Source organism: Anopheles funestus, chromosome 2RL (assembly GCF_943734845.2).
Source record: "Anopheles funestus chromosome 2RL, idAnoFuneDA-416_04, whole genome shotgun sequence".
Classification (NCBI taxonomy): domain Eukaryota; kingdom Metazoa; phylum Arthropoda; class Insecta; order Diptera; family Culicidae; genus Anopheles; species Anopheles funestus.
In genome coordinates, this window is record NC_064598.1 from 90,575,399 (window position 1) to 90,602,220 (window position 26,822).

Genomic DNA, 26,822 nt, shown 5'->3' on the forward strand with positions numbered 1-26,822 from the left:
ATCAAGTTCAAAACTGCGATGTTTACGCGATGACCTATAGTCAACACGTTTTGCGTATTATATAGTGATATTTGTAAAGTACTATTTGCACTTAAGTGAACCGTCAGTAAAAAAATAAATGTTCTACTTATTTACAACAAAAAATATTTGTCTTGTTTTTGTCCGACACCGATCGTGTTTGACAGCATTCGGTTGTCATTCGGGCATGCTGTCAGTGGTAATCTTTCTTTCGTTTGACAGCCACCCTAGCTCACGTCGTAAAATCAACAAACAGTGTGCTTTTTACTAGAATTTATGCCCGTGGGCATTCACTTTCTGGGTTGGAATTGTGATTTTTCGAAAGTATACACCACACCCCACCAGAATATTGAACACGGCATCGCACGGTTGAACGAACAACGTAAGCAGTACAGAACTCTTTGTTGAATCCATCCATCCGAGAGTAGCAGCAGCAGCAGCAGCAGCAACAGTGGCGCTGACGGTGGTTGCTGCGGTGCAGCCGATAACAACGGTGCTGACTGCCGAAGAACAGGAACAAACACGCGCCCCTACGCCAGGGCGCTTGCGGCAGCGAAACATGGTAAGGTATTGCAATGGTGTGTCATAGGTGCAGTTGCACTTGCTCCATTTATTTGGTGTCAGATCGCCAGATATAAATAACGCATGCTCTCATGGCCACATTGTGATTTGCTATTTCTTTTTCCATTCTCTTTCTCCGGGCGCAACCCCACCCTTCCGAGCAGTCGATTACCGAGTTTTTAAAAGATCTGCCGTGCCACAATGAGGAAAACTTTTCACTCTTCAATACGGAAAACGGTGTGAAAACATCCTCGAAAAGGCCTTCCGTATACATCCCCACGGTAGATATTCCTTCAGAGCAAGGTAAGTTCGTATCGTCGGTTGGAAGTGATTTCATACGGTTTCAGTTGAAATGTTTGTTTTCCTCTCTCGCTTTACAGTAATAGTCACCGACAAGAAGAACATTTTGCTGCGTTACCTGCATCAGCAATGGGATAAAAAGGTAGGAAAAAAACGTCCCGCATCCACACAATAAACACACACATAACTTATTTATATATGTCTTTTCTTCCTTTTGTAGAACCCGCCCAAAAAGCGTGAGCTTGATAATGCCTCGAACGATCTGCTACGTAAAAGACCCCGCCTCGAAACACGCGACAATAACAACACGTAGACGAAGATGGAATGCTGCGGAAGCACACTAAATTAGCGTACTAAAGGAATTTAATGATAAGCGCAGGAAAGTCAGGACGGAAAGTGTACGGTTTGTGAGGATTATTTTGGAAGATCAAGGCGTGAAAGCTTACGTGTAATGTCAGGATAGAATATCTCTCTCACTGTTGGAGCAAGAAAGGGTAGCATTGTTTAACGAGCCAAGGTAAGAGGGTACCATCTCATCAATACAGTCTCGATACTGGTGTTAATTTTCTAACCTGAAACAACACTCCGGTGAAAGGAATGTAGTTATAGTAATCGTATTTTTCAGTGCTCTCAATAGATGAAGCATTTTAAGATTTGTGAAATCGTGTTCTTTGTGGCAGAATGTCTCTAACAAGTTTGTGTGTAACTTCATGTATGAACTTCAGCTACACTAAATTTAAGCCACAAACCAGGCAAAGCCAGTCTAGGCCAACCATGAGAAGTATGTTTTCTAAAGTGTATTACAAATGTGTAATTCCCCATTTTCGAGGAGTAACTGAGCGGTAGAATATCAACCAATCAAGAAACCCACCATCCGCTCTTCATGCGAATTATCCTTTTCACAGTATAATACCATTGAGCTCTTTGCGTGAACATTATACGTTCCCAACACAGGACATCTATATCTATGTAGCTTACTAAACGTTTAGCAGTAGATCCTCCATGCATACAATTTATGTTGCATTACAGTGAAAGCATAGTAGAAACGATCCACCTTTTTGGCAATGCCGATTATCTAAATTATCTTCAAATAGGGAAAGGAAATAGTTACTGAAATGTGGTACGAGTAAAGTGTAATGAAAACTTCCAAAAGGCAAGTGTCACAAAACCTTCTTCTAAAGCTACTCATAAAAAAGCATTGAGAATACCCCATACGGAAACAAATACCACATACATTCAATGTAGTAAATCTGTTCTCTTTTTCTAGATCCAAAATGGAAAGAAACGTGCTAACACGAGCTCCGACGACTCTACTTGAAACCCATTTTTTCTGCTTCATTCGTGTGATTCAACAAGTTCCGTCTGTTTTTGTGGAACAAAAGTGCATCTAATTGTGCTGTATGAAGTCTCTGCCGCATTTCAAATATGTTCCATGTGCTTCATCAATTCAGCTGCTAAAGCATGACCATCCTTGACACGTGGTCGAGAAAGGGTAGCGCAACGCTGCCTACGTGTGAAGTGAACGGAAGCCGAATAAACGAATCAGTTTCCGCACATCAAAAGCATCGCAATAACTTTTCGCTGTGCAAATTTGCATCGCGTGTATTTCCATGCATAAAACGAGATGTGTTTGAGGAGCAGTGGGAAGCATCAAAAACTTCTCCATGTGAATGTCTCCCGTTACTGGCTGTGCTGGATGGATTGATGGAAGAGTGCGATGGGGCAAGGTTGGTGTTAAGTAGAAGATGAAGCGCATGAAATGTATGGCTGAGACGATGCCTTTACAAACTTTATCCCCTTTCGCTTACGTAATGTTTCCGCCAATGCCTGAATGGGAACTGAAAACGGAAAGCAACGTACTGCGGGAAAGTAGAAGTGTTCGATTTCCTTTCTGTTGGCGGTGTTTAGCCGGTCCCATTTGCGGGTGTGATCATCATTGCGTTCGAGTATCGAATATTTGCATATACCCATTACACAAGGCGTCGCTTTCTCTCACTATACAGGATGAGTCCACTTGAAACAAAATGGAAATGAAGATGATATGCTGTCCGATGCTGCTACTGCACACCGATATCGCTTTGCTAGGAATGGAAATTTCGTGAACGTATCACGTCCACCACCACCATTACCATACAGCACCACACACTGGTCCATTGTCCTTCCCTGCCGTGAAACAACACGGACGCAACACAGGGTTAACGGACCACTCTCTATCCGTGTAGATGTGTGGAAAACAACGCCCACACCCATTGGAAACTGTACTCAGACGGGGGAGGATTAAAAAAAAAAACATGATCGGCTTTGGGACGTAACAAAAGACATAAACATATGCTCGCCCTATCTCATGGGTGGTGCTCATTTTCTTACTCACGGCACTCATTTTCCCGAACGGATCGTGTGAGCATGCTCTCTGCAGAAACCGTTACAATGGCGTTTGGGAAGAGGCCACGACACACACACACACACACATGCAAATCAAATGTGTCCCTTTATGCGTTGATTTTTGATGCTCTTCGTTTTTTTTTTGCCGTAGCCTCAACTTTCCGGCATTTTGTTAGTAGTTTGTTTGTGTGCGCTTGAGTACGGCAACGATGGCTACGGGTGGCCTCTAACGAGTGACAAACAGGTGGTTAATAATAAATACCGTCACGCACTGGGAAAGGAGACAGAGGTAAAGCGTGGAGTGTTTGTAGAAAATGCCCTTTTTTTATTCCTTTCCGTGGGTGGCATTGTCCATAACATAAACTGTGTGCTTTAGCGTAAACGAAGTGTATCGGGGTTTTGTTTTTGTTTTGCAAGATTTTAAAATAAAGTTAGCTAATGTTGGATAATTACATACTATAATATTTAACATATATACAATATCTTCAATTTTGTATTTCATGCTTGTGTAGGCCTTTACCAATGGAAAAATTGTGGGGTAGACTCTCTTCATGTGTGATAGTAGTAGTGGTGGTAATAGTCGTAGTACTTTTTTTACGATTGTGCATTGAAATCAGCTGAAAGGTATAGAACAATTTGGTGTGTACGTTATTTATTTTACTGCTCGAACATTTCCCGCAGGTCATGGTTTACAGGAAGCGTGAGAGATTGAGTAATGATGGAGATTAACCCAAGTGAAAAATTCTATAAGTTCTAGTTTCTATACTTCTATAAGAAATACAAATTTTGACCTAGATTACGTATTTACAAAAAACGAACAAGCAAACAATTGGATACATTTCCTGTCCAAATTCTTCATCTATCTCTTCGTGCGCGACTGGCGTCCACGTGTCGCGTCCGGTCCACGGAACACACATACACACTCCCAGACAAGCCAACGACTGGTGTCGCCGACTTTTTTTTCGTTGGTTTGTTTCCTATTTACACCCCCACATCCATAATCATTCCCGACGCGGAATTCCAGCAGGAAATGAACACGCGGAAAGGATTCTCTCGATGTATGGGGATGTGGGAGCTTAACAAAACACAAACACACACATACACACACATACGCAGACTCAGCAGTGGAGAGAACAACCCTCAAGTGAGTTCTACTCTCGCCCCCAATAAAACAGGAACGCATAAACCGAATGATCAAGTTGGTTGCTCAGAGAGCACCGTACGGTTTTTGGTGCGTTTGTACAGCGGGAAGATTTTCCCACTCACACACATAGAGTGTGATGGTATTTATTTTTTTGGGGTGGTACGGAATTTTTTCCAACACCCGACCGGTGGAAAAGCGTACTAAGCAGGACCATCGCAACACTCAGTAGATCGTGAGTGTTTCAATGCGTCGGACGTGCATCGAAGTGTCGCGTTACGCCATTCCCGGCTCTCGGAACAAGTGAGCGTTAGCCAAAAAGTTATCCAGCAGCCGAAAGCAGATAGCAGCCCACGCCGTATTGTATCGCCTTTGCAAAAGGGATAAAAGGTAGCCAAAAAGGTTTTGGTCATCTTCTACCAACCCAACAGTGTGTTTATTTCGTGAACAGTGAACAGCAACATGGATTGCTGACCATTCCGAATCATGACGACTCTGGTAGTATCTTTAGCCTAAAAAAAAGTTAAAGGATGCTTGAATTAACAGCTGAAAGAGTGTTCCGCATGCATTACGTATTGCATTGTGAAGTATCGAGCAGCTTTTCGTTCGCAACAGCCAAGTGGATATCGATTCTACCTCTAACTTCACCAAAAAGCTGACTGCTTGTGTGTCGAAAGGTTCTGGCTCTTCTTCTACGTAGCGTAACCTTTCCTCTTACTACGGTGGCATTGTTGCTGTTGTCTGTGTTGACACTTTCCATGTGGCAAGTGCAAAAATTCCTCTCGTTTCGTGTGCGTATTCCGTGGTGGCGCGTGAGATAACATTAGGCAAATGGCCATCACGTTGATATATCGCAAACACACTACCCACCGAAAAGTGCACCAAGTGTGTATGCATGTGTGTGTTTTTGTGAGCGAATTACATGGCGTACATCTTTCATTCATCTTCAATTGCTTTATTCGAATCGGTAAAAAGTGACTGCGATTGTGTGTATCCCATACGATTAAGTAAGTGTAACAGTGAGAATATGGCAAAACGAGAAAAAGGCAAGAAAAACAAAATATACTACAAAAACCGGTCTGTCAAATAGGACGTGTGTGTGCACGATTGTATGCGAGATGTGTAGATGCTTTTGCTGCTTTAATTGACAACTAGTAGCGTGTAATGTTTATTAGTAATTTAGTGTATACTAAACGTCAAAAGTGACAGCAGTAGTGTCAGAATTAATATTCTTTTTTCTAAGCAAAAATTTATCTCTTTAACAATTCCACCAGTGATTCGATCGTAACGAGATCGTACGTGCGGTAGATCGCGATTGTGACGATCTGTGTGCGTTTGTTTTTTTTTGGTGACTCTCTTTTACCGTTTCGTGCATCGTTGTGTTGTATATCTGTACCAGTAGAAGATGGTGTGGCCCGGATTGAATGGGATGAGAATGAGCAAACCGTAGACGCGCATTTCTATAAATATAATTCGGCCTTTCAAGCGCGTTGTAACTACTGTCCTGATCATTTTCCCCTAAGCGCTCTACCGTAACGGATGCGAAGAACCAATCACACACACACATACATATATTCGTATTCAACACGCTTTTTCCCACATTTAATCGTGTAAAGCGTATTTTCTTGTTAATATTCATTTCATTCGTTGAACATTTGTTGGTTTGTTTTGATCCTTGTATGTTTATAAATCATATATCATCATATATTGTATGTTATAAATCTATAACAAGATCATTTTTTTTCGATTAAAGGAGGGATTAGTTTTTATGTTTTTATTTATAATTTTAAAGGTCGCTTTGTTTGTTTTTCCCAAAAAAAATTGTATTGCACAAGCTTACCCAATCCATAACGCCGTTCAGTTAATTTATCAAAACTTCCATCCAACACATTTCTTAAAGCCATGTAAACATGGCGCTTTGGCGCCAAATGTGCGTAACGAAATCTTTCGGTGCCATCTTTCGTGTATTTGACTATTTTCATAACATACATGCCCGATGCTTACTTGTCGGACACATCCTCTTTTACTTCTCGGAAAACCACCCCCCCTCCCCCCCGGCCTTCGTACATCGGAAGCAAACTTTGATCGAATGGTAACCAGAACGAAGACGACGTCGCTGACGATGGCGATTGCAATCGAAAGTGAAAATATTTGTTTTCACTCCTTCCTAGCCGCCGGTCCCGGTTTGTTCCCGTGCCTGATTCGGCATCTGCCGAATCGTTCAACCTTTACTTTTGCCAGCCTTTCATCCGCGTGTTGCGTGGTCGTGTGGGAAATCCCGGGGACAAAAAAAAATAGAAGCTATCTGCGTGATCTCTTAACTCATCCGTTGATTTGGTGTCTGTATGTGTGTGTGTGTCTTCGTAGCCGTTTTACGGCATCTGGTTCTGGTTCGTGTGCTCATTTTCCGATGCCGAAAGAGCAGGTTGTTTTCGTCATCTAAATGGTATTGGTATTCTTTTCCGATTTATCTCTTCCTCTCTCGCTTTTGAGAGAGATTTTATTAATTTGATGCAAACCCAGTCCGTACGGAAGAGGTCTGTGTTGGTAAATAGTGTTATTTCTTAAGCATCGCTCGAGGGTGAAGCACTTTCCACGAAAACACGACGCAGCATCAGACCGCGACAAGCATCGGGATCGTAGATATCCTTCAATATTTTTCCGAAGAATTCTGATACAGCAGCTAGTGTACAGTGAGCAGTGAGTAATTCGTTAGCAAAGAGTGATCATGTAAAGCAGATCGTTCGTGTGATCTTTTCCCAAAGAATTTATCACGCTCGATTCAGGCACGTCGAAGAGAAACATCTCCGAGTGTGAAATCATCTCAATTTAAGCAACGCAACTTGTCCACCGTAGAGTGTTTAGTTGGATCGGAATGCAAAAAAAACAGGGAAATGATCGTCTAAAACAGCCGCATGGTTAGCGTTTGGTGAATGAAAAATAGTGAACCTCCCCGTTTGGTTAGGTTGGGGTTGGGTGAAGTGTTTGTCGACAAACTCATGTCACAGGTGTTAATCGGAATTTCATCCCAAAACCAGGCCCACCATACCAGTGTGATGTGTTGAGGTGATAAAACATTAGAAAAAGGAAACCAAAAAAAAGCGTAGCAGATAAAAATATTTTTCAAACAACTACACTTCTGTGCGTGCTTGTGTTTGCGATTTGCATTTTATTGGTGGTCCGTGTTTTTTTGTTGTTCTTTTGTTTAGGCCGTCTCCATTAAATGCTGGGTGTGCAATTAAATTAATATTTTTCCTAAACGTGACCAGCGACTCCCTGGCAACTGTGCAGTGTGCGTTCCCCGGAAGCAGGAAGTGTTGTCCTGTAGTTGTATGTGGAGTGTACCGTGTGTGAATTCTGTTTGTTTGGTGAAGTTTCCGTAAAAACCGTGTGATTTTTCCATCCCCAACCCAACACCGAGTGATGGCATTTAATGTTGTGCAGCATCAGCACAAGTGAAGCAGATTCGAAACGACGCAACGCCCGTTACAGGAGGCAAAAGTTTGAAATTTAGTTTTCGCGCTGCTGTTTGGTGCGACAGTTCGTTCATCGGTCCGGGGGAAAGGTGAAGGCCGCCGTGTGCTACAGGTTCAACAAAACAGCGAAGTCACTGCGCCGATCGGCGGCGGATTCAAAATGTATGCAACCATTATCAGAGAAGCGTTTTCTATTATAGGCGTTTTGATTCACTTTTGTTTGTTTACTGTTGTTTACCTAAAAACGCTTTCTCATATTGGCGTAATCGTGATCGTTACTTGTTCCTTTTTTCCTGATTGATCTGATACTTACTGTGTCCCTTCTTTTTTGTTAGTCCGTTTTATGTAGCTTCTGTTAAAACCGTTCTCATTTAATTTACTCAATCGATACTTCACGTACGCTTTCACGTTACGAGATGGCGTAGAAAATATACCCTGGTGTATTGTAAACGCACTCGAGTTATGCAATGTGACAACAAACAAAACAAAAACTGTTTCCATTGTCATACAAAACCCGTTCGTTTGTTTCTTGTTTGTGCCATTAGTGTGCTGTTCAAAACCCTGCTAGTTCAAATTAAAAATTGTGGTCTCTTTCTCTTGTGCTTTTGAATATCATGTTGTGCCTTTTTGCTTTCACACTTCTGTTGTTACGTTCCCTTATTAAACATTAAGTGTAACGATATGGGGTCGTTTTTGTTGAATGGTTTATTTTCTTTCTTGGCTTAGTTTCGTTTGTTCCCTTTCATAGCTTGATGCTTTAATTAAAACTTTCATTTTTTTCTAGAAAAAAAGAGTAATGCAGGTGAATAATGTTGAAAACAATGCGACAAAATCAATTTTCTTGATTTTGTAAATGAATTTATTCTAGCGATTTTCCTTAGGAATGCCCTGCAACCTAGTGATTTGACTGACTGTTCTTTATTGGGCAAACCTTTATTTTTTATTAATTGTATAATCTTCTCCATTCATTAACTATTGTAGAAGACTTTTTTTGTATAGATTTGTCGAGTATCCTTAAACATAATTCAATAGAAATATTAAAAAGTATAAGTAAAAAATTACAAAATTTAAATATCTTATCTTGCAAGAATATAATCTATCAATATAGTCTACTACGAGCTTACTTTATGTTATAAAACGAGAAACCCAGTTTTGCATATTTTCTCCTAAGTAGGATCCGCATACGATCGGCAATGCGCCTTATGACGCTGTGTAGTAAATCCTGACAAATGTTCTGACAGCTAATCGAATGATAATGTGTGTTCCTATCGGCTGATACGGATGGAAGTGTCGGGAAACTTTATCACTACGTACGTTTGAATTTTCGTTACCAGCCTTTCAAGCGCAGAGTTTGTTGGCAAAAGAGCGACCACATAATCCTACCCGAAAACAATGTGATGGGTCCCACGGTTTCATGGTGAGCCCCAAACCGATGACCGTGTTGTGCCGGGCTTACTGGTGTCTGGGGTCTGTACATTCCCGGTCCTGCCCGTTTCGCTTATCCGGCTCTGTTTGGAAAATCAGCTTGCCCCTTATGGGATGGAATGACAACGAAAAACCGAAAACGGATATACACCGAACGAACGAATAAACGAGCGAACACCGGCGGTTTTCGATATTCACATGCAAATGTTTCCGCTTACATGTGTCGTAAAGGATAATACGAAATCGATCAATTTCTATCCACCGTCGCCGTTCGTCTGTAACCCCGAACGTCACAACTACTCGTCCCGGCCCGTTCAATGAACTTCCAACGGAAAAGGCCAAGCAGAGCCGCCAGTCCTCACCACTAATAGGTCCAGTTGGTTGATCGTCGAAGGCCACACAACGATTGAGTCATGGAAAATGCTTTCGATTTTCCACTTCATGTCATTTTGTTTAGAGAACCCGATTGGGTGAAGTTGTTTAGAGGCGAATGGTCTTTTTTTTTTGTTGCTCAGTTCACATACATGGAAAAAATGTTTCTTTCTCCGGAATCTGGTCCATGGTGTTCCTACCGGTTTCCATGGGCGAGCCAATTTGGGTAGCCAAATTCAGCCAGAGATGGCATCTTGAATCGCTCAATTTCGACGAACGACCATAAATCTTCCATTCCGGTGCCCCGTACCGTACACTCGGGAGGGGGCAACATAGGTTTGCATTCTTCCGGGATGATATGGATAAAAAAAAGGCACGGAAACATGCCCACCCTCGATACGCTGGTAAAACAGATTCGTGGTGTTATGAATGTAGATTGTTTTCCTGGAAAAGGCTGGGTGTACGAATAAATTCGGTAGCAAAATGGAAGCTGGACGGGATGAATGTTGTAATAAAAAATTGTTTAAGAATTGTTTTCACATTCCACAACATGCTTTGGCTCGGCAGACAGTTGGGCAGACAATGTCGCTGTATATAAGCTTATCAGGTACATATTTTAAATGTGTTTCCATTGTTGTTTTAATGGTAAGAATGTTTTCCCCAGAAAACAGCAAGCGCCACACACATTGTACAGTTTGCATAATATTGACATACCTTTCTAAATCGAAATAACATTCGCTTACCTTTGCAAAACCCATAATTATTTTCTCCCTCTGCTAGGCTTCTTTTAACCTTAGCCTTCACACACACACACACACACACACACACACACACACACACACACACACACACACACACACACACACACAACATGATGGCATGTTTGCTCATAAAATCGATGCCACAGTATACTTCTTTCGATTTTGTTTTCTTGAACCCATTTTTCACAACCTCATCATTCCGATGATTTTTACATATTTGCATAAGCATCAAATTCAATTTATTTTCCCACGCCTCAACAAAAAATGACATTCTTTTTCATACCGGTTTCTGTGCTTTCTCTTTTTGTTCTGATGCGCACACAAAAAAAATACTTGTACCTTTTCTAGATGATCGGTGTTTGGCGTTAGCTGTTGTGTATCTTTTTGATAGGGTTTTTTTTCTTCCTTAAATTATACCTTCAAAGATCAACTTTTTCAATCATGTACTGGTCTGTTATGGTTTGATCTCTTGCAGATGTTAAAAGCCGCTTTACTGCTTTTACAAGTGTACGGAATTGTGCATTAGTTTCCGTTTGCGTGTGCGAACGAGTAAAACACCAGGCGCCTCCATCGGAAAATTAACCACGTTGAGGGTTTTTTTAAAATTCTAATTTTTAAATGCGTAATATCGTTTTAATAGTTTTTGTACGTAAAATGTGCTATATTTTTAAACCTTAACCAATAACGTATTAGAATCCGTTTGCGTGTGCGAATGACTGAAACACCAGGCGTCTCCATTGGCAAGTTATCACGTTGAGGATTTTTTTTAATTCTAATTTCTAATGCGTGATATCGTTGCGTTTTAATAGTTTTTGTACATAAAATGTGCTATATTTTTAAACCTTATCCAATAGCGCACTCAAAACGCACAATATACTTCATTTCCCGTGTATATTCCCACGAGTGTGCTCGCATGCGGGTCATTATGTCGCTTGATTGTTCTATTTTCAAACCCATCATGTTTCCTTTTTTCTTTTTTCCCATTTCCCTTGGCCAACTCACATACACACGAGTGTTGTGCTAATCAAATCGTTCTGTGATTCGCTGATGGCTGTCACTTGTCACATAATCTTCTTCCTTGATTTTCCGCATTCTCCGTCGCTAAATTTTGCCCCTTTTTTGCTGTTGCTTCTCTCTGTTCTTTCCCTTCTTTCCATCGCGCTTTCGCTTGTTCGCATTTGAGTGCTTGTTGATTTAGCAACACAGGTTGCATAGCGTATTTTGCTATCTATTTTTTTCCTACTTTCTGGTGCTATTTTCCTCCTAACCAAATAAACATGGCACCCCGAAAGGGATTTGATTTGAAAATGCAACAAAGATGAAAAAAAAACAAGAAACACATCATGAGGTACGAAAATGTTCCTAGTTGCGTGACGCCCACACGTTTTGTTCCCTGACCTAGCACGCAAAATCGTATGCATATTTTACAGTAAGCTTATTTTTTGTTTTGGTGCTGTCTCTACTTTGAACAGTACGGTTGGGGAAGCTTTGGACATGAGCGTCGTAGTTGGAATTTGATTTTCAAACTCGTCATCGGGGATGGCGTGAAGTGCACGAATACGAAAGTACAATCGAAAGCGACACTCCAGCACCGTGGCATGACAAATTTGATCAATGTCAGCATCTGATTAGCTTATTCACCAACACTTACTGTGCTTGGTAGTGCTGTTGTTGACGGCCACAATGCTCTCTCAGCAACCAAACCAAAATTTTGCTAACAAAGAGTGATGGGTGCGCTTGCAGGTGGTGGTCTGAAGGATAATAATATTGGTACATGTAGGGGTTCGATTTTTGGTGGCAATTAAAAGCAATTGCATTGTTGGACGCGTAAGCCGATTCATTTGTTTTTGCTTTTAGAGGTGATTGATTTGTTTGTTCTAGTCGAAATTCATGAATACATTATTGAAGGTTTGGGAACATTAACATATTTAATTTGATATTTGCAAACTAAATCAATACTCACTTTGTGTTTAAGGTACAGCTGTTTAAAATGTGATCCAACATTTTCGTCATACAATTCGACTACTTTGCGTTACGGACCTAACTGCAGGAAATTATCCTTCTTAATACCTTACTTCTGCCCAAATTATGCTTTGTTGTATATTGGTGTGGTGCCCAGTCTGCGGACATATACTTAGTATCTGATCTTTCTCAGGAAAGGAAGACTTAGAATTCCAAAAACTTGCGCTTCCAGGAAGAAGTTGCAGAGGCTATTGCAGAAGTTGGGTCCAAAGTCTTCGGTTTGCTCATTGTATTCTCAAATAGAGATCCTGGAGCACAGATTTGCAAATTGTTACGGATATCTTTTACATGGAGCATATTCCTGGTTATAGGGGACTCTCTCATTCTTCGTTTGTTTGCAAATTATAACATCCACATTGTTCGAATGATGCTGTAATGAAAGTAACAATCTTTAAATGTTCTTCATAAATCCAACCCATTTTCCGTAAAAAAAGAAAATTGTTTTTTAAATCAACATTATATAAAAAAACCATAAAAACCTCGTTCCTCGTCTACAGAGTGCTTTGTGTCTATCACTCTACGCGAGAACAACAAAAAACCTTTCTACATGTTATCTTACATTCCATTCGCTTCTTCTTCTACGCTGCAGGAAAATGTCACCTTTAAGCCAATGAAATGGCGACGGTGAAAACGAACATATCACAATAAAAACCACATGCTTTTATACCTTCCCATGTAATTGTTTATTGTTTTGTGCCGTGCGTTGTTTGGTAGTAATTTTAACGAAACCGTATCTGTTTTCACCGATTTCATTTGGTACAACGTTGAAGATGAAAACAGCGCAAAACCGTTGGCAAATGAATCGGCCAAAATAAAGTCGGTCGGGTTGATATTTTTGTCAAATATCAAACTCACCATAGCAGACGGGGCCATAAGGGAATGTAAACCATTAGCGATATGGTTGGGCAAGCAACGGAGACAATCCTTTTTTGCACTGAGCGGGAAAGAGTCGTTTTGTTGTTGTTGTATGTCTCGTTTCACTTAATTCGGCCATTAACCAATACAGCTACGCGTAAGATGGCGTCTGAACAATGGGTGATTTTTCGCAAAGATTTATTTCTGTAGTTATTTTTAAATTCGTTACCATCTTTTCCTCTTTTGCTAAAGGTGTCACATCAAACTGTCTACATCCCATCGCTCAGCGCTAGTTTGTGCCGGTGATTGAAGTGTGATATTGAAGTTCACAACCATTCAAAAGGGTTCAAGAGTAGGAAAATCTTATATAAACTGAACACATTATGCTAGCCTTCAAATTGTGTACAAAAGAGAAGAAGGGATGAAAAATGTGGAAATATGCCGAAACCTATTAAAGGCCGTATTTTCCTCCATTAATCCGCTTTTGATCATGATTGTACGTTCAATAGATTGTTTGAGTCTAACGTGGGAAAGGCGAAAACTTTGTCATCTTCAAGTCCGTAAGGTGGTACATAAAGGATTAAGGATTTTCCCCATTTCAATCCACTCCTCCCATATCAATCCTTTCTGAGGGCACGCGTATGTGTGTGTGTGACCTACACGCTCAACAGGTGGTTGTACTCTGATTGTATTGTGGGAACACCTAGGGGGATGGATTTGTGTGCGAGGGTTCACGGAAGGGCGGTAGTTTTGGTCCCTATTCATGATGCCGTTCATTCATGTCCCGGAGCAATTGTTGCTGCGCGGTATGATTGTGCATTGAATCGCGGAAAATAGGCCTGGGAAATGGTTTTTGCCAAAAAACTTGTCCGTTGCTTAAGGTGAGCCAACGTGCTTCACATTGCCGGTTTGGGATGAGAGGTGGTATTGAATAGGCACGGCTGTAAATATGTACATCAGATTTCCTATAAGCTTGTAATTCGTGTTTTGTTGGCTAGCGCTTTCGCAACCTTTCATTGTACTTAAAAGTAGGAACATTTTTTCTCTGCAGATGGAGATATGATATTGGGTCTTCCTTTAGAAATAGATTAAAGCAATTTTCCAAACCCTTGATTGAGATTTATGTTCTTAGAAATAAATGTACATATTATGGTTCAAACTTCAAAAATCATTTTTCACTTTTCTTAATTTTTATATTAAATTTATTTAAAACTATTAATAAAACAAGCAAATTCTCGTTAATCGCGAAGAGATACGAAATCCACTGATATCGTCAGTACAAGTGTTTGTCTATCTCCTTGGGTGAAACAGGGCCATCGAGGCGATTGAACTCCCTCGCGTTCACTAACGGGAAGGTCTTTTCCCGTCCGGGGTCACTCGCTCAAACACACAACACACACATCCGCTGAAAAGTTTTCCACACCGATGTACACGATCGAGTACACGATCGTACCAGCAGCCGGCACAAGGATTTGTTGTCAAACTATTTTTAAAACCTGCTAATCCCACGAATTATTCACCTACTTGGACCGGATGCTGCGAAAGGTTCGATCACTTTAGCTTCCCGATCGGTTCGTGAATGCGTGCGCCGCGAGGTATGGAATGAAGACAGCGGTGCACTGTGAAGACAGTGTACAGTGGTTTCCTTTTTTCTTGTTGCTGTAAGATGCGCTTGTTGCCCGGCGTGGAGGTCAATGCATGCCATGGGGCGTGTACACACGCTTGCCAAGCGCGCTGGTCATTAAACAATGTTTTCACATCGCGCGTCGCCATCAGGCTAACGGGGTGGATACGAGTTTCGGGGTGTTTTTTTTCGGTATTATTTTGAGTAAAATTTTGCATCATCCGTCATTTGTGTGTGCACCGGGTGAAGGATGGATTGTTGCGTTCGATGGCGTCGTGTCGACGGATCGATGTGGAAACATAGTCCCCAGGGGTGAGAAGGTTCTAAGAATAGTTTCGGTTTTTGCAAACAAACCCAAGATAGCAGCACCTGCTGCCTCTCCTCCCTAGTGGTAACGGAATGGTTTCGCGGGATGAGTGATTATTTTGTGCTCGCTGTGTAACACAAATGCGTTTCGGATGCGTCCTTGTCTGCGATAAATTGAATAGAGCAAATTTTTGGGAAATTGCTGCAAAAACTAGATGCAAAATTAAAAGAAAATCAATTATAATAATTATAAAACTTACTTGCAGTAGCTTCCCTTGCTACTGGAGTCCTCTGAATCGGTTATATACAAGTATCGTCTAGTGGTCGGGGAACGAAAGATTGGGTCGTTCGGTGTCATCCATCCTAAAAATAGAAAATCTAATTCTTTGTACGATAGTTGACTCAGATCGCATGAAGCACGGCATTACAGTGGATCCTCGATTATCCTTGGATGGGATATAACATTTAAGGATCGATATATTTTTCTTTCGAACATGGCAAACAGGGTTTTTTTTCTGAGTCCATGTTTCTGAGGTGTATGTGTGAAAAAAAAGAAAATTTTCCGATCGATTGGTTGTAACTAAGAGTCCTGATATTGTTCGTTATCACTCTTACAAGTCTTAAAGCTGCAGATTTAAATTCAAAACATTCCAAAAATTCACAAAACATGTCAATGGTCTACGATCTTCAGGATCTTGTAAATTTTTAAGCTTTGTTTCGGAATCCTCTCTGAAAGTTTCTTCTGAATCTACCTCTCCCGGGCAGTTCTCATTGATTGTAGTATCAGTAATACCCCTGCATTTGCCAAATAAGCCAATTTTCCAATCCCAAAGCATCAATATCGTTATCGATCATCTTAGTAAAAATGGGATGAATTTCATGTTCCAATGGTGCATCGTTCTTTTTGTCCCATTCGTCTACTGGGACGATACTGCGACATAAAAATAATGTAAAGTATACTATAAAAACGCACTAAAATCGATCCCCAAAAGCAAGATATTGTTGTTCCATCTGATGTCGACCAATTTTTCAACGCCATTCGACCGTGACCTCCCCATTGCGGGTAAGACAATCCCGGGCAATGCTCGAAAGTAAACGCGCCATGCGCCTTCGCTCTGACGCACGCTCGTCCATCTCGCTTGAAGTCGTTTTTTTCTATCGCTGTTCGGTTGGTTCGTGATAAAGAACGTAAAGTGTACATGCTTGTAGGATGATGCACAATGGGTGTTACATGACGGAATACTGTCACCCGAAACTACTTGAAAAATGGAACGACACAAAAGGCACCCGTTGCAGGCACGGAAACGGTAGCATATCCTTCTTAAAGTCTATCCGTACCAGTTGGATGGGACAGTTTTCTCACCTGTAATGTTCACACTTTTCTCGGTCGGAAAGTCCACCGATACGGGTGTGTACGTGTATGTGTAAAGGTGCTGTCACTATTGCTGTAGGTTGTTTGTTGTCAACGTGCACAGAGGGACGTAGGATGAAAGACAGTTACCGTGTTGTGCTTCATCTCTTTCTCCAACACTGGCATCTAGCTACGGGGAAACCGGATTTGTCCATGCCGTCCACCTCGACTGTAGCATCCTTCCGCCTTACCAGCACTAGCTGGTTTAGTGGTTGGAAGGTGTGAAAAAGGACTCTAGCGGAACATGACCTCCCACCGCGCTTGCCAACACCAGGCGGCGGGCCACGGTTAGCGACGGAAAACTCTCCAGATGCGTGTAGGTGGGTGGGTAAATTGTTGTTTCTATCTCAGCATGAGTTTGCCTGTTAGCTGGTGGCCGGTTTTTGGATAAATTATGAGCACCGCAACAAACTATGGAACCCTTTCTGTAATCAGTTTGGTGGCAAGAGCTTTTATTTCGGGCGAGAAATTGCACGATAGATTAATGGGTGTTTATAATTGTACGGCACACGAGTAAAGTTGAGCTTCAAATCGATTGCATGGATTTCAATAAATCAAGTACTGTTGTGTGTTATATTTATGATGTTTTAAATTTACAATAAGTAAAAACAAAATTTCAATCGTTAAAGTCAATTCCATAGCTCGTTCTAAGTGTTGAGCCCTTTTCTCTCACCCACACGTACACCCAGATACGAAGCAGAACTCATCTACCATTAGTTCTTTTCTCCTAACAAACACTTTTCCCAAAAAAAGGAACCCCAAGAGACTTTTAAAAGGCAGCGAATAGTTCACGCGTTGAGACTTGCTATAAATTTTGCAAAATGCTGCAGCTGGTAAAAAAAAACAAACGAAGGAAAAATCACGAAACATCGCTTACGTTCCGTTTAGTTTTATGTTTTTTTGGAAAATTTGGCGAACAGATTCGAGGTCGATAGCGGTGGGAAGATGCGATGCGATATTTATGGGGCGTGTGAGGTTGTGCTTTTTTTTCTTTCTGCTTCCTTTGGGCGAGAATGGATGGTAGTGAACTGTAGACAAATTAGCAACGGATTGTTTCGACGGCAAGCGTGGGACTCATTTTAATGATTTAGTGTACATGGCACCATCGTGGAGTTGTTTGAAGGTACATTTTAATATTGTATAACTTTAGCAAGTAACGAGGGTTTTCCATGTCTAGGATAATTTAACGATTTTATTTGCTGGAAAAGATTCGATGCGGCTGTTTAACTTTCAGCAAACAACAATTGAACTGATGGTGTATTGTTACAAGGGAGAGGCATTTTCAGTTCAGCTGTTGTAAATCCTTTACAATTTTGGGAGCTTTTGCAAGGTGAAATCGACTTTGCTTGAGGCTTTCTCAATTTACACATATTTAAAGGTATGTGAGTGTATCCAAGAAAAAAATAGTGGATTTGAACAAGAGAAAATTTTCCGATCTACCTCAACACACATTCTAGTTCAACTAGAACCGGAACCATTAAATTGCTCCTTCTTTACCAACTTTACTTGAACTCAAAAACTTTTCTATTTTTTTACATTTTTTTGGCATATCTTTTGGCCAGGTATATTCTTCTGGGCCAGCTTCTGTGTGTGATATTTTTATTAGACTCTCTAAAGACCAACTTTATTTCACAAGGCCTCGAGGGATCGAAGCTAAATTTTAACTGTTGGATAATTGAACATACGTGAAAAAAATATCACTGACGAAGAAAATGTTCTAATTTTTTTTTCAATAGTTGAAAGTTTTTATGCTGAACGCACGTTTGAGCATTATTTTAAAGGTTCGTTGTCACAAATTTGAGAGATAAACTAAAACCGTTCAGGGAGAAATGTAATGGATTTTAAATACCATCATGCCAAAAACCCTTTCGGAAATTTTTCGTTTGAGTGATTCAGTGGAAATAACATGAAACTGTCCTTGTTTCAATGCTACAAGTGTTAGCTTCGCTAAAGGTACTACACATTTATTTGTGCAGAATAAGAGCAAACAGAAATAACAAAAATCCATCCATTACATAAATCGGATAAATTCCATTCACTGGTTTCAATGCCACACACGGAAAATGTGTACCAGGTATGTGTAATTGCAATGGGATATAATCCGATTAAGATTAGTCGTAAGTGCATTGAAAGCCTTTAATATTTATGTAAGCAACCCCAAAAATGTTTCTACTCCTTTTTCCTTAAGCTTTATTATGCTTAACTAAAGATGTACGACCCGTCGGTTCGTATCGAGAATTTAAAAACAAAATACAATATAATAATAATAAATGATTAAAATTCTCTAAGTAAATCATCATACATTATTATTCCATTATTTCAAATAAACATACTACACGGGTGCACGAGAAGCGCTCAATGGCGAGCTACAAATGGAAAGACTCGAGCGAAACGAGTATGTTTGTGTTCAATTTAATGTCGAGTGAGCAAGAATAAATTCAATAGAACTTATATTTGCTCAATTTCACGATCCATTTCGTAAAAATAGCACCGCTTCATCATGCAAGACTATCGCACCAGACACACGGAGATGATTCACTTGTACAGCAAGTACAGCACGCAGTATCGATTGTAGTTTGTTTGAATGAAGATATGAATAGCAGATTAAGGTCCCCCGTGGTCGGGGTAAAACGTGTGAACGGGATGATGAGCGACTGAAGTGAAATGTGATGATTTTGAAGAACCAGCGAAGTACCGTGCAAAAAAAACAAAACTCTACAAAGCATTTTTCTTTTCTCGTGTAGTATATTTTGTTTTGAGGTAGATTTATACGAACGGCACAAAAGATTTGACTTGGTACACGAAAGAGCACACGAAAGCACATCCAAAATGGCACAAGCAAGCGAGCACTTATTGGCAAAACAAACAAGCGATCGAAAGTGTATTGTTCTACGTCTTCTCACGTGGAAACTGTTTCCGCGATTTTATGCGTTTTTGTATATGTTCTTCCTTTTTGAGAATACAAGTTTTATCGTCGCATTTTTTTCTTTAGGTTTTTTTGTTCTATTACCTTCTATTGTATGTCTTTTTCCTGTTCTTAAACTTTCATCGTTGCGTGATATAATCGTTGAAGGAACAATTATTTGAATGTAAACAAAAAGAGGTAACAAAACAGAAAACATGAAAGTGTTTGCTTCCAGGCATGGAATAATATTATCTATTCGATATGTATTAATTACTGCTGCTAACAAAAACCTTTCCTAGTGCGGTAGTAGTATAACAAGTAGACAAATCGAAAGCGAAAACGCGAGGGAAAGAAATAAGACAACGAGAACGGTCCTGCTTGGCCGACGTTCAGACTAGACCAGTGTCGTAATAGTGTTAGTAACGATAGTTATTAACCGGTTGTCCTAATTTTTCGTCCCATTTTCTCGTTCCCCATCACCATTAGCGCGCGTAACGAGCCATCGGCGTGGCAGAGAGAGCAAAACCCCCGGCACTACTAGTGCAAGTGCACAAAACGGTACGGATAGCAGTAGCTCGTTGACTCGTTGACCTCTTTGCCCATACTCAGCGAACACACGGACACCCGGACACACGGGTTTATATCGTAATGGTAGCGCACTAACGGACCACCGTGGAAGCGGATTGTACAAACACGCAAGCACCAGGAATCGTATCACTTCCCGTTTCGTTGCTGTTAGCGTCACACACGAAAGCAGATCGCTGCTGACAGAAAACCAAAAAAAAAAAAAGAAAATAATCCAGTACCGATCGGTAATCTTTGTCTGACTAGCTAGAAACACATAGGAAGCGGAAAGCGTAACAACGGCAAGGAAAAGCTAGATACTGGCTTACTTTTAAAAAAGAAACCCAAAAACTCTTCGATAGCAAAATACGGAACCGTTCGGAAAAATTGCCAGTGATCGGCTTCACTTCACATTGTGTGTGCATTTCGTTTCGCTACAGTGAAGCGCACACAATCCACAATCACTTACGTGGCTGCGTACGCACGTGAACACTCATACACAATCCCCATACCAAGCGCGCGTGAATCCCCTCACATCGCACATCGCGCCCGTTTCAAAATGTCCCGCTCGACGGCATCCAATCAACAGCGACGGCAAAGATCAAGGTAATGGAATGATCCATTTTTACTACTCTGTCATATCGTTTGATTTATTTAATTTAATTTTTTTTGTTTTAACCGTTTCCAAATCTCTTCTAACATTTTATGTTTCTTTTAATGTTTAAATGTATTTTCATATGTTTTTCTTTAACTTCATGTACAGTTGTTCTATTTTTTGTTCTATATTTAGTTTCTTTTCCAAAAAATTTTCGCACTCCTCTTAGCATAATACGTTTTGTGCACGTGTATTTAATCTTTAACAAACTCATCACTGAGCTGCTTAATTAAACCTTTTAAAGACTACCGATTAGAATCGATTAAACTGGTAGCTCATGTTGCAGGAAAAAAGGTACCATCTAGGTTTTTTTTCTTCCCGCCATTCTACCAACTCACAGGCTGACCGCATCGGTAGGCGATCGTTTTTCTTTCCTCCCATGATTTCAGCATACGCGGAGCCTATCGTCCGCTCGGAATGGTTCAATAATTTTCACCTCACTTTTGTGCTGATACTTCACAGTACAAAAGCAGACCTGGCAGCATCATCAAACGAACAGCAACGGAACCGTGCTGCAGCTACGATGAAAGTAAAACGAAACATCATTAGACGAGTTTTGCTTTCCTTCCTGCTTTTCGGGTTTGGTCCGCTTAACCGAAACGAAACGCTTTGTTCCCTTTTGCGGGATGCGAAATGGCGTTCTGTGCGGCCAGAGTGCTGATCAAATTTCGGCTTCATACGGAAAACAGTTTAAGGATTGTTTTTTTTTTCGTTGCGTAAGTTGAAAGCAAAAAATCCGCTACAAAACCCAAAAGCTACAAAAGTGCCAGAGCAAATGGCAACAGAAAGCAAAACGCAGCGATTGTTTTTTTTCCGCCTCTTGCCCAGACGAAGTAAAAAAGGGCAAACATCCGTGTGGCCAGCGTTAAGGCAAATACGCTACAAACTACCGTCGTACGGTTTTGCAGCGGAACACAGAATTTTCACTCCACCGGATATCGATTTCGATCGAAGCCTGTGCACGGGAGTTAAACTTTCACTTTAACCCACCCTGTTCCTTCTGTTCACCGATCGATGCTTCGATGCTTTCGATGTCCGTTCATCCATCCGAGGACCATTTCCGGTTCATCGGTTATTTTGCTGGGCGCACCCGGCACCATTGGAGTGGGATGGGGAGTCAACCAGTTCAATGCCAATCCTTTGCAACGAGACGCCACATCCGAACGATCTCCAACCGAAGAGACAGTAATGGGGGGGCAGCGTTTCACGGTAATAATATTATTGTATCATTTTTCAACTCAAACAAGCAAAAGCGTCCGGTGAAACTCGCTGAAACACCGTGACCAGCACGGACATTTGAGTGGCACATACATATAAAGTCCTTGTTGCCTTCCTTTTACGTTGCTTTCTTTTTGCTTCAACAAATTCCTCTTGGTTTTTTGTTGTTGCTACTTTTACTCATTGCCGGGATCCATTTCGCTTCGTTTAGTGGCGATTTTCCAGCCCAACCACACTGTCCGCTGTGACGCCGCTCAATAGTCGATAGTTTGGGAAAGGATGGGCGAAAAAAAAAACGAGCATTTAGTAATGAATTGTATGAGTAGAAGGAATGGAAAATACAGAAACTGGCAGGCTTCGTTTGCTCAAGATAAATACTAGCAAGTGGTAGCAATGCAAAAGTGAGCAAAGCAGCAGGGAAGAAAAACATATTCCACGTCGACGTTCGGTTGGTGTTCATTTACTTTCTTTCGTAGCTATTTCTTTATCAATACGCTACGAAAACATTCAACAAGAATATCCAACACTAGCCGGGCGTATGTGTTTGTCTGCATTCATCGCGATAAACATGATCGATGAAGCGTTTGGTAACGCACCTTGCTCATCACAAGTGGGAGAGCAAAGTGTAACGCCTTCATTGATATTCTGTTTACGGTTATTTTCCATTCTTAATCAATCAAGAATAGAATTGAGTTATTTTTACAAGTTAATTAAACAACCTGAAGACGTATCAAGTTCAAGAAGAATTCAGAAATACAATATCTGATTTCGATTTGCAAAAGATCGAGAAACTCAAGTTCTATCTGGACAGATTCTAGTTTAACTTGAACAGAATCCGGAAAACCTAAAAATGTTCCAAATTTAAAAAAAAACTGCATTCAAGAGCTTCATTTTAAAAAGAAATTGAAGTTGAAGTTTGAAGTTGAAAATGTAACGATAGTGATGTTTAGAAGGTATTGAAATTGATATTTTGTAAAGCTTTAACTCTTACAAAGCTTTCCGTCATGACGAATCTCTCAGGTGAGAAAAGTATGTACAAAATCAATTTAATTTTTCAGCAAGATCCATAGACAACGAAAGATTTTACTTCTAACTGTGCATATTTTAGTTCAACTTGAGAAGATGTCCAACTAACTAGTAAACACTGGAAAATTCTTCTACATATCTATTTAATTTTCTCATAAAAATGGTCTTAATCACAAAAACAGATCGATATGTATCATCGTAGTTAGAACACCACATAAGCTTGCTTTACGAGTGTGAGTTTACCGTCCAAAAAGCATGGTGATTGTGTAATCTGTTTACCGTACCGTTACCCGTTCAACCTCAATCTATCCATCTCCCGAAAGTCAACGAGTCGAAAGTATCAGCGCTAGAATTAATTGATGGGTAGCTTTCCCTGTATGACCTCCGTCGATACTCCGTCACATATAGCCTCCCCTCACCGCAAGATAAGAACCTTGTACCATGGGTATGGGTGGAACTTTATTTCCACGATGACTGCGAGACTCACCTGGAATTACGAAATTAAGCTGCCAGCGCTAACGTGCACGATCGTGAACGTTGGCGGTAAGTTTTATGGTTAGGTTCGTCGGTACGAAGCGCCATTTTGCTTCTTCTGCTTATACAGGGCGAATCTTACACCGGGTTCGGTGACAAACATTTGCCTCGGAACCTGCACGGAACCACCAACCAGGAAGATGATGTCATATGGTGTCATTTGCAGCTTTTCCAAGGCACACCACTTTCGCAACTGATTTTCAACCCTCGCCACGTTCAACGCAGCCACACTAACACACTTTTGTTCCAAATTATCATCTTTATCCGTCTTCATTATTCATACCACGGGAACAATCTTGTACGGCTTTCCCGGGCGCTGGGATCCGTTTGGTAAATGGTGGTAAGCTTTGTCAGCTTTATCCGGTGTTTGCGGCACCAAAGGTCGATCCGCAAAAGCTCCGGACTGCCATCATTTCATATCGATCGTAATTTAATATTTTCACTTCTGAAGATTGGAAAAGTTTCATGCTACGTAGGATGGCATTTTTTGTCGCTTTGTTTTCGCTTTATATTTCCACCAGCGCCACTATCATGTGCTTCGTTAAGCGTCGGTTTGTTTTGCTCTTGCTTCCGGAACCGGAACAGTGAGCAAAACTGTTTCCACCCAGTTTTTTTTTCGTTGTTGCTGTTGTTTTAGTACAGATTGTTGTTGTGCAATAGTACCTTCGACAATTTCCACCGTGAATGGCTTTGTTTGTATACGACAATGTTGTCCCTTAGCTACGAGTCTCTTAACGCTGTCGAGTTATGGTTTGAACCTGCATCCATACCCGTCAACCACTCGAAAGCATGGCTCGCAAAAGCGGTGAGCCTTCACGTACACAGTCTTAAGTGCTTCACGCAAACTGCAGATAGCAGAACCGTCTTAACGGCCACACTGCCTGGTCGCACCAAAGACCGCACAATGTGTGCCGGTAATGGAAAATGGCGTCTCCAGGTAGCCTGTGGCGATGAAACGGGCGATACTTTACGAGCGCACCGAGCATTACGCGCGTGAACTTGGCTTTGCCGGATAGGGCCTCGGCTCGGTTTTCTTCCCTCAGTTGTGCCTGGTGGGTATTGTAATCGGTACGGTAGCACAAACCGTGGAACAATTCATTCGGGCGACAGTCCTTGGTGCGGCGTTGAATACAACTACAACGACGAGACCTTGAAAGTGTGCATAGCGTGCACAGGTGGGCTTTACCAGTGCAGGTGTTGCATAAACAGTGCCCTAAGTGCCTTAGCCTGCAACTGCTTTAAGTGGGCCCAGATGTAGTAAAGAATAATATTTTTATAGTTTTCCTACTATCGTTCGGGAAAGCTCGGGGAAAACAATAGCATTTGGATGCTTCAAACTAGAACGTTTCAAATCAAAACGTTTCATTGTAACGCAAAAGCTCCCCGGAGATATTAGGCTTTCCCTAGAACAACAAATCCCAATATCAATCAAAGGTTTTCTTTTCGTGCAGTTTTGTTGTGCTGCCGCCGAGAAGACTGTTATCCCGTCCCGTGCACTGAACCACATTAGATGTTGTCCCTAAAAGCTTTTGCTTTGCTAGCATCAAATTGCACACCCTTTTGGAAGGAGTAGAAGCCACACATACACACACATACACACAAGAACCAAGGAGCGGGGTTCTGTTTGTGTGTTTGTTGTGCTTGAAGTTTCCCTCACGGAGCGCTCGACATGGTGACATGATGGGCATGCATACCCCATTAGCATCAGTGCGCAAAGACGATGGGCAAAGTTCGCTCCAACGGTCTGAACGGTCTTAAGACGATGAGGTCTGGCAATCACCAGCGTCACCAGCGTGTACATTCATATGTTGCGCTAACATATGGCCCAGTTTGATCCAAACAACAACATGCTTCTTTACCTCGCCGTGCGTTGATAGTGCTTGTGCAAAATGTTGCTTATGCCATCGTCGCCACCCGCGCCCAGAGCGTTTCAGAGTGGAAAGGCTCGCAACAGGATCAAGCAAGCGACCAGCAAACAAATCAAAACACTACTCGGCCCCAAAAACTGTGTGTGGGCTCAATTTGCATGCGGTATGTCGGGATATGTCGCTAGCGTGTACCGAGCATGATAACCATGGGTTGGAAGACTGGTTTTTTTGGGTGGCTTACCGTGAAAGAAAATACATCAAAGGCACCTTGACGAGTGGTGGTTCCTCGGCGTTGTCTGTTTGTGACTCTCAAGTATCAAATAATATGGCATGAGGTAGGTACTTCATCCAATATTAAATAGAAACACAATGTTTGGTTGGGGGGGGGGGGAAGAGTTTTGATTTTCCCATTCTTTTGTTGATCGTGGGCAACTTGTTTGTTAGAGTTGCATAGAATGTGTGGTAGATGTTACCATCGAGGAAAAGCGTATCAAACAACGGTTCCTAACAGGCTGTAACAATTATTTTTTATCTACTATACTGTAGAGATGTGCAAAGTGAGTAAGAGTGATATAGTGAGTTGATAGTGAATGAGATAGTGAGGTTGAGTAAAAAGAAACTTATTGCAACAAATTTGCATTAAAAGAAATCAAATTTAAAAATTTTGCTAAATTGCTCAAAAAATGGCAAGGGGTAAGCCTTATGAAATTTTCGAGTTGAAATTTTTTTTAAAATTTTCTTCTGATTTTTTATTCTATTTTTATTTTAAAGCATTATTTGAGTGAAAAGAGACACATTGAAACCGATTGGCATTAAAATAAATCAATTTATTTTTTTTGCAAAATTTCTCAAAAAAACGTAAGGGGTACCCCTTATGAAATTTTCGAGTTGAAAATTTTTTTAAATTTTTTTTTTGATTTTTTATTCTTTTTTGTGTTTAAAGCATTATTTGAGTGAAAAGAAACCTATTGCAACAAATTCGCATTAAAATATATCACATTTATAAATTTTGCTAAATTACTTAAAAATGAGGAAAATTTTCTCAAACAGGGTAAGGAACTTGGTTCCTCTAATAACTTCTGGCACAGACATCTGAGGGCATGGCCTTCCAAGAAGAAAATGTAACCATTGGTGCCATCTATCGACCACAGTTTAAAGATTGGCGATCTGTTGGATACCGACCGAGTTATAGGCAAATCTTGGTACAAGAATGAGGAAAATTTTACATTTTCTCAAACAGGGTATGGAACTTGGTTCATCTAATAACTTCTGGCACAGACAGCAGAAGACATGGCCGTCCAAGAAGAAAATGTAGCCATTGGTGCCATCTATCGACCACAGGTTAAAGATTGGCGATCCGTTGGATACCGAGTTATAGGCAAAACTTGCTGCAAAAAT

The 26,822-nt window shown here is 41.0% G+C and overlaps 2 protein-coding genes across 2 annotated transcripts in view; both read left to right on the forward strand.

Moving 5' to 3' along the window:
- The first annotated feature begins 223 nt into the window (after positions 1-223).
- LOC125765683 (DET1- and DDB1-associated protein 1) lies at positions 224-2,103 on the forward strand. Its single transcript, XM_049431084.1, has 4 exons — positions 224-580; positions 744-882; positions 960-1,021; positions 1,100-2,103. The coding sequence occupies exons 1-4, from the start codon at positions 578-580 to the stop codon at positions 1,190-1,192; spliced, it is 297 nt and encodes a 98-aa protein (XP_049287041.1). The 5' UTR covers positions 224-577; the 3' UTR covers positions 1,193-2,103.
- Positions 2,104-6,218: 4,115 nt separating this feature from the next.
- The window catches only part of LOC125765658 (receptor-type tyrosine-protein phosphatase mu), a 92,933-nt gene continuing 72,329 nt past the window's right edge, over positions 6,219-26,822 (forward strand). The window contains 2 exon segments of the mRNA XM_049431023.1: positions 6,219-8,040; positions 20,046-20,729. Of these exon segments, the coding sequence (XP_049286980.1) occupies positions 20,683-20,729 (47 nt within the window). The 5' untranslated portion in view covers positions 6,219-8,040; positions 20,046-20,682.